The sequence below is a fragment of the Salvelinus alpinus genome, chromosome 7, assembly GCF_045679555.1.
Source record: "Salvelinus alpinus chromosome 7, SLU_Salpinus.1, whole genome shotgun sequence".
In the NCBI taxonomy this organism is placed as follows: domain Eukaryota; kingdom Metazoa; phylum Chordata; class Actinopteri; order Salmoniformes; family Salmonidae; genus Salvelinus; species Salvelinus alpinus.
In genome coordinates this window covers 37,402,274-37,422,160 of record NC_092092.1, presented here as the reverse complement: position 1 = coordinate 37,422,160, position 19,887 = coordinate 37,402,274, and the positions used below count along the sequence as shown (strand labels likewise).

General features: G+C 46.7%; 1 protein-coding gene across 9 annotated transcripts in view; it reads right to left on the bottom strand.

The window, feature by feature from the left end:
* Window positions 1-610: 610 nt before the first annotated feature.
* LOC139580942 (pleckstrin homology domain-containing family A member 1-like) overlaps window positions 611-19,887 on the bottom strand; it is a 32,377-nt gene continuing 13,100 nt past the window's right edge. For 2 of the 9 annotated variants that reach the window (XM_071410121.1, XM_071410123.1), the window contains exons 2-12: window positions 19,448-19,617; window positions 17,858-17,914; window positions 17,089-17,134; window positions 13,578-13,675; window positions 11,689-11,811; window positions 7,991-8,131; window positions 7,319-7,387; window positions 5,545-5,609; window positions 5,102-5,165; window positions 4,820-4,909; window positions 611-2,411 (exon numbers count right to left, since the gene is read on the bottom strand). In XM_071410121.1, coding sequence (XP_071266222.1) covers window positions 2,034-2,411; window positions 4,820-4,909; window positions 5,102-5,165; window positions 5,545-5,609; window positions 7,319-7,387; window positions 7,991-8,131; window positions 11,689-11,811; window positions 13,578-13,675; window positions 17,089-17,134; window positions 17,858-17,914; window positions 19,448-19,588 — 1,272 coding nt within the window. In that variant the 5' untranslated portion in view covers window positions 19,589-19,617 and the 3' untranslated portion in view covers window positions 611-2,033. Of the gene's footprint in view, window positions 2,773-4,011; window positions 4,083-4,819; window positions 4,910-5,101; window positions 5,166-5,544; window positions 5,610-7,318; window positions 7,388-7,990; window positions 8,132-11,688; window positions 11,812-13,577; window positions 13,676-17,088; window positions 17,135-17,857; window positions 17,915-19,447; window positions 19,621-19,887 lie in introns of all 9 variants that reach the window. The other 7 variants (XM_071410120.1, XM_071410122.1, XM_071410124.1 and 4 more) reach the window with 6 other exon arrangements.

The following is a 19,887-nucleotide window of genomic DNA, read 5'->3' as shown; positions in this document are numbered from 1 at the left end:
TGGGTTTACTACGAGATAGCAGGGACATCTCGGTCACAACAGACAGCTCCTTCCAACTGGTCTAAGTTTAGGTTTTGTGCACTACTTTTCACCAGATCCGTATGGGCTCTGGGGCACTATACAGGAAATAGGGTTCCATTTTGGACGCACTCTTAAGTGTATGATGTGGCCTTGATCATTCAGACTGATGGAATTCACCTTTGTTCGGAACACCAAATTGAGATGAATGAGAGACATTTGGTAAATATCTCAGTTGGCCATATATGCCAAAAAGCAAGGCCAACAGATGGCAGTAGAGCCCTGCGTTGCCAAGTCCTTTCCTATGGTCTTACCAGGCCTTGATGTGTCAACTTTTAAAACACTGTAAAAATGAGTTACACCTCTAAATGCAATTTACAATAACATGGTGGAAAAGTTGGGGGTTACAAAAGAAGTGAACATAGCAGACATTGCATGTAATAGAAACATATTTGAGCAAAACACTGGCTTGTGGTTCCTTCCTTCAGCACTAGTGTCAATTTTCTGTTTTGACCGCATCCAACCTAAAAAAAAAGAAGACATTATTTAAATGATTCGAGTCAACACAAATAAGAAGCAAAGTCACTCCAACTTGAATCCATTGATTTATTTTCAAACTCCACTTAATAAATAATGCACATGATTCAGAACATCAGGTACACAATTAAAAGGGTCAAAATATCTTTATTTTTTTCCTTCTCTCTATAAAGAGAACGCAGGCACTTTACCAGCTATACAGTAGAGGTGTGCAACACAGTAACAAGTTACAGGAACAGTACAGCTGAGAGGCACAGAACGCCTACCCACAGACACACAAACTGTCACAGCGTACGGAAAAGTAGTAAAATAGTCGCACAGTAGAAAAGAGAAGAGGACCACAAAGGAACACCCATAAAACAGACCAAGGGCAGTGAGCAGCTTATCTGCCCACAAAGTGCCATTTGAAAGGCCCTGCCAAGAGGCCTATAGATGTGTTGTACATATACATGTCCTGTTTATGTCCTCCTGAGGGAGAAGTCTCTATTCAAATGCATGCTAACATTGGCAGGCACGTACAATACAGTGCAGGACTTCATTTGGCAAAAAAAAAACAGAGGTGTGACAGTGTGTGTGTGTGTGACAGAGATAGAGGGAGAACGAGAGAGCGCCTAAAACACAACAGGTGTAACTCTCATATGAACAGAAGGACTCAAAGCGTATCTATTTGAATGATGAATAAAAACCAGAAATATAACACTTAACACCCACTTTCTTTCTAAAAACGTAGCTGAAAGTAAGAAAGCGGCAGGGAAATTCATCTGCTAAGTTATCTTCAGGATGTGGTTCCATGTCTCGTGGTGTGCTTCAACAATGGCATGCTTTGGATAGGAACTCAAATGGTCACGTTAAAAGTTCACACAAATCTACACCACACGTGTATGTTTTTGTGTATGAGTGGGGTCGTCTCATTGACAACAGTTATAACTTTTTCACTTACGTAACTATGAACACAAATAACATCTAGCCCCCTTTTTTTTATATATTAGTCCCAACAACCCCGATAACAGTAAATCAAGTGACGCCTGGGAGGAGGAAGTGGAGTGGGAAATAATGACAAAAAAATTATTAGTGACTTTCTCAGCAGAGTAGCCAACCCAGTCCACCTCTTGTAACCTCTTGAGCCAATGGAGAGGGGATGATGTTCAGGAATCATTACAATACCAACAACAAGAGAGAAAGAGCAACACCCAACAGAAATATCAACAACGAAAGAGACTGAAATAGAACATCTGACGGCATCTCCTTGCCCTGAAACATCACGCCATTTGCTGTGTTAAGAGAGGGTCTGGATACAGGGGAGAGTAGACGATCAACGGTCACAGCCAGGGACCACTTCCTGTCTTCCTGAGGGCCAGGTTGGCTCTGATTGGTCACGTTTGATTGGCTTTCCTCTTGTCGTTGTTGATGACTGTCCACTATGTCCAGTCCCCTTTCTGTCAGTGTGAATCCTGACAGGAGGGGTCAGGGTTAGAGGCTCACACCTGGCTGACATGCAGGTCTGAGTCCTCGAAGCTGAGGGAGGAGAGTTCCGGTTGGTCGCCCTCTACCTTGCTGCGCCGTCTCCATGGCGACAGCTCCTCCTGGTGGGCGTTGGTGGGGTAACGGGACGAGGCGCTCACTTGGACAGACGGGGGGTCTCCTGGAGAGAGAGGCGGGAGCGGTGCGGTGGTGGTGCCCCCTGGTGGCCTCGCCAGGGCAGCAGGCCCAAGAAGTCCTGGCTGTCCCAGGTCAGGGCCCGGGCCCCCCTGGGGCTGGTGGTAGGGGAGCTCTGCCTGGATGGGCGAGCGAGGGATGGGGGGTCCCGCCTGATTGCTGCTACAGTAGAAGGCGGAGGGGGTGTGGTCGCTGTGCTCCTGCAGAGTGTTGGGGGAAGGAACGGAGGTAGGGAGGGGGACAAAGTCATTCAGATTCAGAAGCACTGGATGCAGGGGAGTCAGTCAGGTCAGTCACAGCGCTGTAGCAGGGGCAGTGGCACAGGGTGGCAAAGGGAGGCAGGACAGCATCAACAGTAGTTGAAGCAGTGGTAGTATCTATAGTGGTGCAGGAGCAAAGAGGAGTAGTGGAGGAAGCTGGAGGGAAGCACCGGCAGACTGAGGCAGCAGATGTAGTTGAAGGAGAAGGATGGCAGCACAGACAGTGGTGGTACAGTAGACAGTGGATGTACAGTAGAGCTCACTTGGGAAATGTTAGTATCTCACTGTCACATTTGACTCTCTGAAAAACACGACAGAGACAAAACAAAGAAAACAGATGGCCAAACGTTAGCGAAAAGATGACCGGTTACGACGAGCTAAAAACCTGTTGAGGAATGGCGAGTGAAAAAGTGGAAAAAGTGACACACAGGGTGAGATTTGAGACAAGAAGGACAGAGGGATGAAACCAGAATAAATGGGTAGAGCTCGGAGAACATAAGTGTGTGTTGAAGGGGTGGGGGTGCACGATGACATGTTGACAAGAATCACAGTACTACTGGGTCATTACTACTGGGTCATTAGAGAGCATGAAAGGCTTCAAACTACTAGGCACACTTTCCCCAAACCAAAACGGTAACTAGAGACTTTAAAAGACATGTGGAAGTGTTAAAAAGTCTCAAAGTTGGTAAGTGTAAGATGTTGAAGCCAATGAATGAATGAAAGAATGAAGATATACTGTGTGTGTGTGTGTGTGTGTGTGTGTGTGTGTGTGTGTTTCTAGGATAGATCGGGGAACATGCAACACCAGCCTTAGGCCTAGATACCAGCTACAGGTTACTGTACTACAGACTACTGCACTACAGCGCCCCACCCTACATTGGAACCCAGTGACGTAAGTGGTATCTATGTGGAATATTTGCTTGCACATGGAGGCCAGATAGAAGGCCCTTTTCAGTTTTTCCCTCCATTGTCTGTATAAAGGAATGGGATCTCAGTAAAGAAAAATGGCCACAAACTGACCTGGAAGTCACAAAATGTGTTAGAAATGTATTCAAATCAGTTGAGGAAGAAGGTAACCAGTGATGCCAGAGGAAGTTTTCCAAGAAGCCTAGTCAAGAACAGACCAGTCGATACTGATCTCTGGAAGGAGGAGGAGTGAGGTCATGTGGACCGGGCGAGTTAGTCTGGTCAATCAATAGCAGATTAGAGGATGTCTGTCCAGAACAGTTAGGATGGAGAAGGGGGAGGGGCTAATGATCAGCACTCAAGCATGAGATGGAAGTCTATCTATTATCTAGTGACTGGGCTTGCTTGGGTGTTTCAGAGGGGAATAAGCAGTCAAAGCTTCATTCCACTATACTGGACCAGGACTGTGTCTGAGATGGCACCCTATTCCCTACATAGATCTTTTGACCAGAGCTCCCCCTGGTCAAAAGTAGCGCACTGTTTAAGGAATAGTGTGCCATTTCAGACGCAACCTAGGACTACTACTTGGCAAAAGAGAAATGAAGCTGCTGGACTGACACGGGGGATCACATACGTGCTGCATTCACCATTGCGGAATGTATACCTCTGTATACAAGGGTTCGACAGCCGACGGGCTTGACACATCTGCAACAACACAGTAGTGCACAGCTTCGTTAGGGGGGGGAAGAGAGAGCGAGAGAGAGAGCGAGAGCGAGAGCGAGAGAGAGAGAGAGAGAATGGGGGGAGGACACTCCGGCCAAGAGAAGGAGAGAGAGAACAGGAGAGTGGCTGGATTTGGAGGCGGGGGTTTCTATTCTGTGCGGGTGTGACCGCCGGTTACGGTTCGAGGTGGGGTATCTAGCAGCGTCACCAGGTCGAGTAGAGATAGAATACTGCCTTGGGTACTGTAGTGTAAGCTACACCTGCAGTATGTCAATGAAAAACCTGGAACCCCTCCCCCAACTGTGATTGGAGTTTCTAAGCTGGGGTGGTGGGTGGGTGAATGGTTTACATCCAAACCGGATCTTAACGTTTACTCTTCAACAGCCAGAAACAGACTAACTAGAGACATTCTAGCCAAACCGGAACAGCGGATTTCGATCAAATATGGTTCCCTGCAAAGACAGTCAAGTTTCTCCATCTCGGAGCAGAGATCTCAAAATACTCTTCCTGGGCACCCACATGTCGTGCAGGCTTTTATTCTAGCCCAGCACAAACACACCTGATCCAACTAACCATCAAGCCCTTGGTTAGTGAACCAGGTGTGTCATGTAATACAAGGCTGGAACTAAAGTGTTGAAAGTTGTGACACCCTGTGGGTCCCAGGCAGAGCCAGTATGGAGGACCAGTGGCTCAGGCCCAGCCCCAGACTGAATACGTACAGAGGCAGCTGAGCGTCCAGGCCCCCGCTGGGCCACAATGGCTCCAGAGATGGCCTTTATCCAGCTGTGCATCTCCTCTGGACTGTCCGACTACAGAGGAAGGAAGAGGGGTCACAAAGAAAACAGAGAGAGAGAGAGAGAGAGAGAGAGAGAGAGAGAGAGAGAGAGAGAGAGAGAAGGAATAGGTTACTGTGTGCCAATGGCAATGGACAGTTACTGTATCTCTTCAATGGAATTCAGTCCATATAGGCAGACATTAACTGGAGAAAGAAATTGTCTTACCTGTATGTAAAAGGTCCTTGAGCTAGTGACCACTTCAAATAGATTGTCCCTCTGCATTAAGTCACTGGATAGAAAGACATGAACACCTCTTTCAATAATATTCAAACATCCCAGTAACGTAAATCACTGGGTGTGAACGTAAGAGAGCGCGTCGCCGTCCAAGGACGACAGTAAGCCAATTCCGTGAGTCCATATCCAACATTTACACTTCTCATCTGTGAGGACGCTACAGTTGGCAGCCATGTCTGCGTCCCACACGGCACGCTATTCCCTATATAGTGTATGTAGGCCCTGGTCAAAAGCAGTGCAGCAAATAGGGAACAGGGTGCCATTAAGGACACAGCCCACATCTCCCTCCCAGCCCCTATCACCTTGGCACTTGTCCCGCCGGTGTCGATAGCCAATCTGTCTAGCTCAGTGACTAAAGAGTAAAAGACACTGACCTCTGTTTGCACTCCTGAACTTTGTGAACCTCTTTCAGTGGGATCACACGCAGTGGCTCTCTCTCCTGAGAGAGAGAGAAGAGAGAGAGAAAAGAAAGAAAGAAAGGAGAAAGGGAGAAGAGGAAATAGCCACGGAACATGTTACACCATCGCAATACATCATTAATTCAACACAAGCAACATGACATGAACAATCCAACGTGTAACATGACAGCACAGGAGCTAGTCCCTGATGTGCCCTGAACAGAGAGGACAGGCTGAGAGGGTAGAAGGGGGATGAAGGGGAGTACTCATGATCTGCCCTCACAGGCCTAGCTCTGATCCAGGGAGTTTCGTCACACTTGCTTTTTACGGGAGGCTCAGCAACAGCACGTGACACCCTGGACAACAGCTATCACAGGCCTAGAATGAAGCTAGAGGACAAAAATTCATCCACCGTAGGACTAAACTGAGGACTTGCCTCATTTTCCCCATCTGCTAAAAGGTTCTAGGACTAAGCATATGATCATTGACAATAGGCTCTCTGACATTATGCTAGATTACTAGGAACATAACAGGATCCCTGCCCACCTGCTGCCAACCACCCATCCACACACACAGGCTGGGACATGCTACGCTGTCCACAAGTGGAGCACCAGGAATGGAATTCACGACGCATTCCACGACGTGCTGAGACAACAATCCCCAAAGGCAATACCCCAGTCCCCCTATAACCCCCCACACACACACAAACTATGAGATTACAGTGTGTGTGTGTTTGTCTGGATATGTTGTGTGTCTGCTTTTGTGTAACAGTTTTGCTTCCGTCCCTCTCCTCGCCCCGACCTGGGCTCAAACCAGGGACCTTCTGCACGTTACCCATCGCTCCGCAAAAAGCTGCGGCCCTTGCAGAGCAAGTGGAACAACTGCTTCAAGGTCTCTGAGCGAGCGACGTCAACAATTGAAACGCTATTAGCCTCGCACCACCGCTAACTAGCTAGCCATTTCAGACCGGTTACACTTGTCTGGATATGTTGACGTTGCAAGCCCGTGGACAGTCAATAGCGCAACCCCAGCATTATCATCTCTATAGGAGACGTAAACTCTGCATGCCTTTGGCCCTGGGATAGAGACACTAATGGCATTTCAGTAGGAGAGGATGGAGAGACGAAGAGGTCTGGACAGAGAAAGCACACACTCAGGCCCAGTGTTAGGGCCAATGGGAGTCAAGCTAATTCCACTGCGGCAGCACACCAACCACTCCTAAGGGAGGGGGAAGAGGCAGACAACGTGTCCCTCTTGTCTGAACTCGTTCTCTACCTCTCAGATCATGAGAGAGGGGGTGCAGAATGTGAGCGGGACAAAAACAGATCTATCAAACAATCTAGAAGTCATTTAGCCACAGTTCAGAATGTGAACGCTAAGAATCTAACCTTTCCCTCATAGAGGAGAAGTCAAAACCAGGCTTGTCGATTTGGAAGTCCTATTTATTAGTGGCTGTGCCAAGAGCTTTGGGAGCTGTGAACAATGCACAGGCCTGGAGTCAACTCTTATCTGATTGGTGTGTGTGTGTGTGTGTCCGTCTGTCCGGGGCTCTAGGGCTCTGTCAAACACAGGTGCAACACAAAGACGAACTGCTGGCCAACGGGGTCACACAGCGCCTTTGTATTGTGTGGTGTGTGTGTGTGTGTGTGTGATGGGGCAGGCGGGTGGGCAGCTCAAGGACATTTTATGTGAAGTGTGTGTCACCTCGCTCACAGACGCAGCGGTGGAGAGGAGAGACATTCCCACTCACCAGGTCTGACTTAAAGTAGCTGACCGCGTTCTCCTCCAGTAAGAAGTATCTCCTCTTCCAGTTCTTCATCTGCGCAAGAGAAAGTTACAAACATTCGAAAGTCAAACATTCGAAAGTCATATACAAAATGGCCATCAACATTTCCAGCACCTCCAAATCCTTCGACTTGCTAAGAACGTGGCTAATTGATTGCTATTCTGATATTGTATAGGACCACGGTTTGCTTTAGAATGGCTGGATTACTGTGGTTAATATGGTCTATTTATAGGGGATAAGAGAAGGTACAGTAGTTTAAGGGTAGGACAACAATGAAGGATATAAATCACCCTCAGCACCCTGGCTGTGTCCAAAATATCTGGTCAGCTGCTTTCTAACTCATCATCATCCTAACACAACAACAAACACACAGCGCTGGTAGTGTTAAATGCTTGTAGCTGACAGAGAATCTCTCTGAGCCTGTGGTGTATTCATTCGGTACCATCCAGAGGAAAACGGACAAAAACCGGGAGCGACTACCTGGACTTGTCCAATAAGAAACACTCCTTTTCATTGTCTGTGCAAAACGTTTTCCACTGCATTCCTTTATGAATACGTCCATGGTTTTGAGTGTAGGCTGCTACAGCACTCTCTCCCCTCCCCCCCAGAAAGCGTCCTCCTCTACTGTCTACCTACCAGGGCTCCCTGCTTGACACAGTATCCAGCCTTGATGAGCGCCTGGTCCTGCAACCCCCGCCCCAGGAAGTAGGGCAGCTGGCTGTGGGCCTTCCGCAGGCCCCCCCTGTCTGCTCCGTTCTGCCCCCCGTCGCCCTGCTCCTGCACCAGAGGGAAGGAGGGAGGACACATACACAAACTCAGCAACAACAAAAAAGCGTCCTCTCACTGTCAACTGCGTTTATTTTCAGCAAACTTAACATGTGTAAATTGTTGTATGAACATAAGATTCAACAAATGAGACAAACTGAACAAGTTCCACAGACATGTGACTAACAGAAATGGAATAATGTGTCCCTGAACAAAGGGGGGGTCAAAATCAAAAGTAACAGTCAGTATCTGGTGTGGCCACCAGCTGCATTAAGTACTGCAGTGCATCTCCTCCTCATGGACTGCACCAGCTTTGCCAGTTCTTGCTGTGAGATGTTACCCCACTCTTCCATCAAGGCATATGCAAGTTCCCGGACATTTCTGGGGGGAATGGTCCTAGCCCTCCGATCCAACAGGTCTCAGACGTGCTCAATGGGATTGAGATCCGGGCTCGTCGCTGGCCATGGCAGAACACTGACATTCCTGCCTTGCAGGAAATCATGCACAGAACAAGCAGCATGGCTGGTGGCATTGTCATGCTGGAGGGTCATGTCAGGATGAGCCTGCAAGAAGGGTACCACATGAGGGAGGAGGATGTCTTCCCTGTAATGCACAGCATTGAGAATGCCTGCAATGACAACAAGCTCAGTCTGATGATGCTGTGACACACCGCCCCAAACCATGACAGACCCTCCACCTCCAAATAGATCCCGCTCCAGAGTACAGGCCTCGGTGTAACACTCATTTCTTTGACTATAAACGCGAATCCGACCATCCCCCCTGGTGAGACAAAACCGCAACTTGTCAGTGAAGAGCACTTTTTGCCAGTCCTGTCTGGTCCAGCGACGGTGGGTTTGTGCCCATAGGCGACGTTGTTGCCGGTGATGTCTGGTGAGGACCTGCCTTACAACAGGCCTACAAGCCCTCAGTCCAGCCTCTCTGAGCCTATTGCGGACAGTCTGAGCACTGATGGAGGGATTGTGCGTTCCTGGTGTAACTCGGGCAGTTGTTGTTGCCATCCTGTACCTGTCCCGCAGGTGTGATGTTCGGATGTACCGATCCTGTGCAGGTGTTCTTACACATGGTCTGCCACTGAGGACGATCAGTTGTTTGTCCTGTCTCCCTGTAGCGCTGTCTTAGGCGTCTCACAGTACGGACATTGCAATTTATTGCCCTGACCACATCTGCAGTCCTCATGCCTCCTTGCAGCATGCCTAAGGCACGTTCATGCAGTTCATTCTTGTGGTGTTTTTCAGAGTCAGTAGAAAGGCCTCTTCAGTGTCCTAGGTTTTCATAACTGTGACCTTAATTGCCTACCGTCTGTAAGCTGTTTGTGTCTTAACGACCGTTCCACAGGTGCATGTTCATTAATTGTTTATGGTTCATTGAACAAGCATGGGAAACAGTGTTTAAACCCTTTACAATGAAGATCTGTGAAGTTATTTGAATTTTTACAAATTATCTTTGAAAGACAAGGTCCAGAAAAAGAGAGTTTATAAGTGTACGAAGTACAAACACACATATACTTAAAAAATATATTTTTTAAATCTTTGTTCGATTTTTCGTTCTGTTGTATTGCTGTGCTCAGGGCACCTTTGAAAATGAGACCCTGGTCTCATTGCATTTTCCATTACTAAATAAAAGTTGAATAAATAAAACACACACAACTACAAAACCAATCTGGCACGCCAACGCAGACAGACAGACACACAGAATCAGATGTGTGTGGGAAAAGCCCCCCACCACATCGTCTACAGTGACTAGAGATATGATAGAGAATTCACTGCCTGTTGCATGTGTCAAGCAGAAGTCGAGGCCCACTGCACCACCACCACCCACACAGGAAGTGACATCAGAGGCCATAGCTTGTGCATCTGGATGTGAATTTTCACTTTCAGTTACTATTGGCTGGCTATACACCAGATACCAGCACAAGACAGAGTATGACTTGTACTGCTCATAGCTCATACACAGCAGAAACTCAGTCAGTGGAACACTATGTTCAATGTCCGTCACTGTCTGTCTAGCTAAAAGATGGCCTGATCCATGGACACCTTCAGACAGACAGTCTATTTACAGCGCATTCGGAAAGTATTCAGACCTCTTCAATTCATCCACATTTTGTTACGTTACAGCCTAATTCTAAAATGGATTGAATAAAATAAAAAAATCCTCAATCTACACACAATACTCCATAATCACAAAGTGACAACAGGTTTTTAGAAATGTTAGCAAATTCATTCAAAATAGAAATACATGATTTACATACAGTAAGTATTCAGACCCTTTGCTGTGAGACTCGAAATTGAGCTCAGGTGCATCCTGTTTCCATTGATCATCCTTGAAATGTTTCTTCAACTTGACTGAGTCCATCTGTGGTAAATTCGATTGATTGGACATGATTTAGAAAAGGCACACACCTGTCTGTATAAGGTCCCGCAGTTGACAGTGCATGTCACAGCGCAAAGACCAAGCAATGAGGTCGAAGGGATTGTCCGTAGAGCTCCGAGACAGGATTGTGTCGAGGCACAGATCTGGGGAAGGGTACCAAAACATTTCTGCAGCATTGAAGGTCCCCAAGAACACAGTGGCCTCCATCATTCTTAAATAGAAGAAGATTGTAACCACCAAGACTCTTCCTAGAGCTGGCTGCATGGCCAAACTGAGCAATCGGGGGAGAAAGGCCTTGATCAGGGAGGTGACCAAGAACCCAATGGTCACTCTGATGGCTTTCCTTCTGGAAGGTTCTCCCATCTCCATCTCTGGAACACTCCACCAATCAGGCCAGACGGAAGCCAATCCTCTGTAAAAGGCACATGACAGCCTGCTTGGAGTTTGCCAAAAGGCACCCAAAGGACTCTCAGACAATGAGAAACAAGATTCTCTGGTCTGATAAAACCAAGATTGAACTCTTTGGCCTGAATGCCAAGCGTCACGTCTGGAGGAAACCTGGCACCGCACATCACCTGGCCAATACCATCCCTACGGTGAAGTGGTGGCAGCATCATGCTGTGGGAATGTTTTTCAGTGGAAGGGACTGGGAGACTAGTCAGGATTGAGGGAAAGATGAACGGAGCAAAGCACAAAGAGATCATTGATGAAAATATGCTCCAGAGCGTTCAGGACCTCAGACTGGGGTGAATGTTCACCTTCCAACAGGACAACGAACCTAAGCACACAGCCAAGACAATGCAGGAGTGGCTTCGGGACAAGTCTCGGAATGTCCTTGCTTGTAACTGTCTGAAACCACACTTGACTGAACTGTTCCAAGCCACAACAGAGCAGGTGGCCTTCAAATATATGTCAGATATGACATAAATATGTCAATATGTCAGATATGTCCAGAAGTTTACAGTAACTCTCCCAAAATCCCAGAAATGTCCCACTTTCTCCAGAAATCCCAGGTGAAGGAATCCTGGATATCCTGCTGATTCAAGGAATATTCTAACCAGGACTTCTGGAAAACCTGAGAACTTCATTAAAAGTTACTTGAATTTTTTGCATGTTCATATGAGTGGGCAAGGTTAGGGTTCGTTAAGTGCTGGGCCAGACTGGTGATCCTTCCTTACCTGTGTGGCAGTGATGATGGGTACCCCTCCTATAATCTCAGTCTTATAGGAGATCTGCTTCATGGAACCCAGCACCTCCTGAGGCATCTCTGCACTGGGCTGGCCGTCCCCCGACTTTGGCACCTGGAATATGTTAAATAAACATCAACTCCCAGAGTGCATCAGGAGCCAGGAGTCCAGGACCAGCAGAGTGGACAACATGCTCCGATAGCGTGTTAGATGTGTCCCTCTGCAGTCTCTGTAGTGATGTGATGTACTCCCTGCCTGCTTGTTAGTATATTTTCCATCAACTCTAGCCTGGGGGCTTCAGAGAGCCACTGCTACACTGTGGTGACTGGGGTCATCGATTGATGTGTGTGTGTGTGTGGCCCGCAGGCATTAGGGAACATCCCCACCCCTCTACTAGTGGCCAGGGCTCACACTCCAGTGCACGCACACAGTCAAACATTGACAGCCATTGGTCTATTAATAGCAGTGTGTGGCACAATATATGGAGTGTGTGTGTAGTAGGGCCTTTTGTATGCCTGACAGAGAGTGTGTGTTCGTGTATGGGAGCTTGTTGAGTAACAGCGCGACTGTGTATGGGAGCTTGTTGAGTAACAGCGCGGCTGTGTATGGGAGCTTGTTGAGTAACAGCGCGGCTGTGTATGGGAGCTTGTTGAGTAACAGCGCGGCTGTGTATGGGAGCTTGTTGAGTAACAGCGCGGCTGTGTATGGGAGCTTGTTGAGTAACAGCGCGGCTGTGTATGGGAGCTTGTTGAGTAACAGCGCGGCTGTGTATGGAGCTTGTTGAGTAACAGCGCGGCTGTGTATGGGAGCTTGTTGAGTAACAGCGCGGCTGTGTATGGGAGCTTGTTGAGTAACAGCGCGGCTGTGTATGGGAGCTTGTTGAGTAACAGCGCGGCTGTGTATGGGAGCTTGTTGAGTAACAGCGCGGCTGTGTATGGGAGCTTGTTGAGTAACAGCGCGGCTGTGTATGGGAGCTTGTTGAGTAACAGCGCGGCTGTGTATGGGAGCTTGTTGAGTAACAGCGCGGCTGTGTATGGGAGCTTGTTGAGTAACAGTGAGACCGTGTATGGGAACTTGTTGAGTAACAGTGAGACTGTGTATGGGAGCTTGTTGAGTAACAGTGCGGCTGTTTTGTAGTCTGTCAGCAGCAGGATATAACTCAATGATGAGCACAACACTGTATTGAAGTCATTATAAAAGTTCATTATTACGTTACTATGCTCAACGCCCAGTCCCTTCCTCATACATGGATGTGGTTTAAGAGTAATTGGAGTGAGACATCCTCTCCACTGAATCTTTGTCAAAGCTGATCCATAGGCACACAACTCTGTTCTGTCCATGCACCGCCTTTTCAAAGGGAGAGCGTTATTCTCTCAAATCTGTAGAGACAGTCCGTGACTCACGACACTCGCCTTCCCCTTTGTCCTGCCTGCTCTGGTCTGTGTGTGCGCGTGTACGTGCCTGCCTGTGTGTATGTGTGCATGCGTGTATTCCAGGGCTAGTCAGAGGGGAGGGAGAGGAGCAGAGTAAGCCACTTTCGCTGCCCTGGCCCTCAGTGACGCACTCAGGGAAATGATCCCCCCCGTCCAGAGGGGTTTGGATGCCCTCTAGGAGACAGACATGGGCTCCTGGTCCCAGCAGACCGTAACACTGTGTGCAATGACTGTTTCATAAGGTATTTCTCTCCCGTGTTGACTTGTCATCCTCCTCCATCACGCCTTTCTTGTCCTGTAAAACTTCCACTCACGCTAGCTGAAATGGGATAACAGATCCTTCCCAGAGGGGTTGAGATGGGAGCAGTCTTGTACTACAGGAGGTGGTGCCTGTAGGGGGCTGTGACAAAGTGCTACTTATGACAGGTAGCAGGGCGGGGCACTCACTGTGATCTTGGTGGCGTTGTTGAGCACGTTGACCCACTCTACCAGATCCTGCTGATCGTTGGCCTGGAGGTAGAACTTCCTCATACCAGCATTGACGACTTGAGAGAGAGAAAGAGACAGATTTCCAGTCAGTTTTCAAACAGAGAACAGTAGCAGTTCTGCCAGTCAGGCCCATATGCGTCGCTGTAATATATTCCTGCTAACTAGTCTGACACTCAGAATATCATGCTGTTAACAGTCGACTGGATCCCAAGTTCGGAATCCAGAGAGAACTTTTATTGCATCCCAAATAGCAATCTATTAGTCCACGGGCCAGAGGTAAAATGTGTCCACTTTGGGGTGGCAAAAGTTTGATGGTATTAAAATATGATAGCCACTCCAAAATAGTCTTTTTCTTTTTAGTTTCATACTTTTCTATATCTTGTTTATGGGAGTCTACGCAACAGAATGTTTGCCGGCTGATAAAGGAATGATGAGACAAGTTGGAATGTAAACATTCGCATTGAAAATGACCGTTTCAAACAACAATGGAACATTGTATTGGGTGGATCTTGTCTTAAAAACCACGGATTTTGGTAAATATTTGCCATCAGATCTAATGATCCATCATTGAAACAATAATGTTACAAAACATAAATTGGGCTTGTTTTAGGGGAAATTTGTCATACTGAGAAATAATACAAGCCCCAGTCATCCAAATCTGGAACTTCCTGGGATAACTCAACAAATGACAGGACACCTTTAGAATGCTGGCCATTGCTATACAACAGACTATTACAGATGGCAATTAATAAAACCAATATTCTGAACACAAAGATATGCAAACACAAATGGTCTCTAAAAAGGAACATTGGTGATTACGATCTCTTCTGTCCCTGGCCATCGTGATTTTAAAGTGATGCTCTCTAACCGTACAAGTTATTTAATGAAATATGTTACCTAATCATTCTGTAGCCATTAGTTCAGTGGCTGGTTAACAAATGTAATAGAAATTATGCAATTGGTGATGAAAAAAAACATCCAGCCTTTTATCAATTGGACCATTGCTGATGCCCTCAACCCTCAAGAGCCACTAATCAATACCTATTCAGTGGCCCTATACTACAATACACTACTGCATGAACACTGTAACTATATACCATCTATAAAATGCAGCGATTATGAAGTGATACACTTCTTGACTATTTCCACATTTTACTGTGTTATGAGTTGAGTTTTGGGTTATTGTCCTGCTGAAAGGTGAATTTGTCTCCCAGTGTCTGTTGAAAAGCAGACTGAACCAGGTTCCTCTAGGATTTTGCCTGTGCTTAGCTCTATTCAGTTTCTTTTCATCCTAACAAACTCCCTACTCCTTGTCGATGACGAGCATATCCTTAACGTAGGTCGTCATTGTAAATAAGAATTTGTTCTTAACTGACTTGCCTAGTTAAATAAATGTTAAATAAAATAAAATAAATAAATAAATAAAAACTTGGCGCAGTATGTTAGACTCAGTCAGGGCTGAGGAAGGTTAACTTCATTAGGGTAGGGGGCACTATTTTCACCTCCGGATGAAAAGCGTGCCCAAAGTCAACTGCCTGCTACTCAGGCCCAGAAGCTAGGATATGCATATAATTGGTAGTTTTGGAATAACACTCTAAAGTTTCTAAAACTGTTAAAATAATGTCTGTGAGTATAACAGAACTGACATGGCAGGTGAAAACCTGAGGAAAATCCATCCAGGAAGTGCCATTACTTTGAAATGGCTGTTTTCCAATGAAAGCCTATCCACCATTTAAAGGGATAGGACCCAGATTCCATTCCCTATGGCTTCCACTAGTTGTGAACAGTCTTTAGACATTGTTTAGACAGGCTTTTATTCTGAAAAATGAGGGAGATTGACAACATTGAGTGAGTGGACCCTGGGATGTCCTCAGAGCTGGTTACTGCGCACGACCGAGAGCACGCCTTTCTTGTTTTCCTTTTATATTGACGAAGCTTTTGTCCGGTTAAAATATTATAGATTATTTAGGCTAAAAACAACCCGAGGATTGATTATAAACATAATTTGACATGTCTCTACAAACTTTACAGATACTACTTAGAATTTTTGTCTGCCTCTTGTGACCGCATTTGAGCCATTGGATTACTGAACAAAATGCGCCAACAAAATGGAGGTTATTGGATATAAAGAGGGACTTTATCGAACAAAACAAACATTTATTGTGTAACATGGAGTCTTGTGAGTGCAACCATACGAAGATCAAAGGTAAGTGATTAATTGTATTGCTATTTCTGACTTTCGTGACTAATCTACTTGGCTGGTAACTGTACGTAATGTTTTGTGTGCTGAGTGCTGTCCTCAGATAATCGCATGGTTTGCTTTCGCCATAAAGCCTTTTTGAAATCTGATACGGCGGCTGGATTAACAAGATGTATAACACATATATTTTCAAGAATGTTAAATATTTGAATTGAGTATTTTTGAATTTCGCGCTCTGCAATTTCACTGGATGTTGGCCAGGTGGGACGCTACCGTCCCACACCCCCTAGAGAGGTTAACCTCGACAGTCAGGTAGCTAGTCCTAAAACTGCAGTCACAACACAAAACTGTGTAGTGGCAGAATAGATTGATGGGACTATTGGGGGAGGAATCCAAAAGTGGATCTGGATCATGCAAATAACTAGGCTAAAAATATCCCAGAGATTTAGAGAGGGGGGGTTCCGATTGGGACGCCAGCATCCTGTCATGCAGGAAAGCGAGAGACCCCGACACCCCCCTCATCCAATGACATGCTTGGGTCGAGCCAGCGCTTTGCAGTCACTGGCGGGTCATCCTACTGCTTCCTTCTATTGAGTGTGGGGGAGCTATACTCTTGAGTGGGGCCGCTGAGGGACAAAGGGCCTGTAGAACAACAGCACGTCATATAGGAAACTGTCCCATCCAAACCTCCGCAACGTAGGGAGGGAGGAAAAGAGGGAAAAGGAGACTGTGGAAGGAGGGGACAGGTGAATAGTGCATTTACTGGCTACCATCTATGAGCTGCACGGGGCCTCACATCATCCACCTTAGTGAACTAACTCATTCTAGTCCAATTAGTATGAAGGGGCCCTGAGAGAATGACACTGAAGACAAAGTATTGTGTGTGTGTGTGTGCGTGTGTGTGTGTGTAAAGCACATGTTACGAGGCCCTGGTTTCTCGTTTGAATCCCCTGGGGAGGAGTTGACAAAGCCCCCTACAGTGTGTTTGTCCGGTCTACTCTGATGAACAATAGCTGAAGGTTAGGGGCCTCCTTGCTACAAGCCTACTACCAACCCCCGAGCGCTCCCTCCCCAGTGCCCCCTGCTTCCTCCTTCAGAGCCCCCTCAGACAGCACAATGCCACCAACCAGCGCCAACCTGAGAGACAATACTTACCTCTGCGCTAGCCAAAACACACAGTACTCATACACATATAAAAACCACCGTCGAGTGTCGCAAACATTTGGTTCACGGATCCACTGTGTCAAATCCAGAGGTTGTAGGACTTACCGAAGCAGAACTCCGCCTTCGGTCGCAGCTTGGTGGCATCACTCACCTAGGAGAGAGAGTGATAGAAAGAGAGGAAGAGAATGAGTGAAAGTGGGGCAGATGTTAATCTTTCCCATATAGGCACTTAGCAACGGCACCTGATCGCTGCTATTCATTTTCGGGATAGAAAAACCCTTTCAGTGGAACCTTAAAAATGACTAAACAGAAAGTATGTAGACTAGATCATTTACCTATATATTGTTTTGGAATATAAATCTTTAAGAACTAGAAAACCCCATAAATAAAAGCTAGACTGTCAAGGAGAATTAAAAAATAAATAAGAATTTAGGAGCATTTTTGTGGTGGCTGGATTACTGATAGGACACGCAGGGCACATCCCCAGGGACCACGATTGGCGTCCCCAATGGTTTTATATTATAATGTTTGAGCATAAGAACACAGAATTAGCTATGGAAAAACGCATAGAATTGCAGGAAATTTGTTTTCACAAAGGGGGAAAAAAAATGTCTCAGCTCCATGGAAATGTACAGAATAATAAGAAATGTGCCAAAAAAAAACTGCACATTTTTCTCTCTGCCGCCAAATATGGACCTATTTAAACCACGCCAATGGGCTGACCACGGCTATTACGACCCCCACCACTCCCCACGACGGTTGCCACCACCAAATAAATAAAAACCTAAGGGAAACACTGGATGTTCACACCTAAGACTGTGGTTTGCCATGTCTGTGTCTGTCAGACGAGATATAATTGGACAACTTGACTGACCTTTGAGATGTAAGAGAGTTTGAGGGAGCCAACATGTTCAGCTCCTTTGGGCAGGTTCTAAACATGAGACAGAGACAGCGAGAGAGAGAGAGAGAGGAGAGAGAAATTGTGAGATCGCAAACCTGAAAACAACATAATATAAAGTGCTTAAATAGGACAGTGGTAGACCAGGAAATCAAAGGGACAGCTAGAGAAGGTTCGGAAGGAGAATAGAGCCGGAGTGAACTTGAGAACAGAACTTAAGAGTCGGAAAACTGTCTGAGAATCAAAGAAATTCAACAGTGATAAAGCATGAAACTTTTAGCAGGTCTTGGAGAAGGAGATGGAAACTAAACTGAATTAAATAATTCAGAGCCCAGGGCAGCATCAAAAAATTACATCTTTTTTTGGGGGCATGACCAAATCGGTCTTTGTACAAGTATTCCTCACTGAGCTCCCACTCCCAGCCAAACAAGATGACATGCATTTAAAATGCCCTGCATTCTCAGGAGAGTTATTTTTCTGTTTACACCGACGTTTGATTGATTGGTTAGCATCTACATCAGGTTTACAAGATGAATCCTTTCTCTTGTCATTTTATGCCGTGTAAAGGAATGTCCAAATCAGTAACACTGCTGTTATACTATAGGAGCCTCCATACTCAACTGGCGGACCGCTGACCGGATCCGGACCCAGAACGGGGTCAATACGGACCAGAACGGTCAGGCTTCGACCCCGGTATCACAAGCACACAAGACATGGAAGAACGCATATAATTACAGGAAGTTAGCTTTAAAACAGCAACATTTTCTTCCGCCAACAAGAGGGTTTGGGGGGGGGGGGGGGGGGGTCGCATTGGTTGCGGTGTGGGGGTTTGTTACTACGCCGATAAATTACATTATCCACCCGGACCTTTGCCACCTAGGAAATTTGGGTGACCGGACCTTCTCAAATAGTACGCGAGTACCCCTGTTAAAGAGCACTATTATACTGTTCCAACTGTAAAGCAGCTATACTTTATATATCGACGGGAGCGTAAAATCCCACAAGTTCAGAGATGAAAAAGCTCAAGTCATGAGCCTTACTTCACACGTCACGAGAGTAGAGATCTGGGGGAGGGACAGGTAGACGGACGAATGGACCGACGGATAGCTGGACAGACGTACGGGTTGCGGTGTGGGGGGGGGGTTTGTTATCCCAGATGTAACATCATCTCCCCAGCGGACGACACACACATTTCTTCTTGATGGGGCCCAGAGAGGTCTGGCCAGACCAGACAGATCAATCCAGTCCAACACGTTATGAGATTAGCTCAGTCCAAACACAAGCAGCTATTCAATCCATCCTACTGCTATTGTCCTACTACAGTGCACACAGTAAGTACACGAGTCAGCTTCAGCTGCTGCCCATTCAAGTAATGACATCAGCCTAAATGCATGCGTTAAGCAAACAGACAGACAATGACGACTGTTGAGGGTAGTGAGAGCGTCACAGCCCAACTCATGATCTCCTCTGTGAAATGTATGTAGTCCAGAACTACATGTCCCAGGGTATGTTCTGTGTGTGACTACGTCTGCTCCTGTGCGCGTGTGTACTCCTCTGCTGTCCTACCTGTGGGTTGTCCATGTACCATACCAGGCTACCCTCCTTGGTGTCCAGGATGAAGTAGCGTCGGAGGAACTTGCCGCTGTTCTCATTCTCCTCGATGTCCAGGAAGCCACAGATCCTGTTCTGCCGATCCACGTAAGGCATCTCCCCGCCTCAGCCTGCTCATTCCACTGCTGCTAAGGAGGAGATGATGAGGAGGCGAGAGAGAGAGAGAGAGAGAGAGAGAGAGGAAGAGGAGTGTGCGTGTGGTGATAGAGAGAAAGAGAGAGGAAGTGGAAGAGCGATAGGAGAGAGACAAGAGGGAGAGAGAGCGAGCAGGAGTAAAAAAAAAAAAACGGTCTTTCAGCTAAGCAGCCAAAGAAGCGATAAGTTAGTCTAGTCTACAGCTGTAGTCAACGGTACACAGCTACTACACCATTCCTACTCTTTATGGGACAGTCACA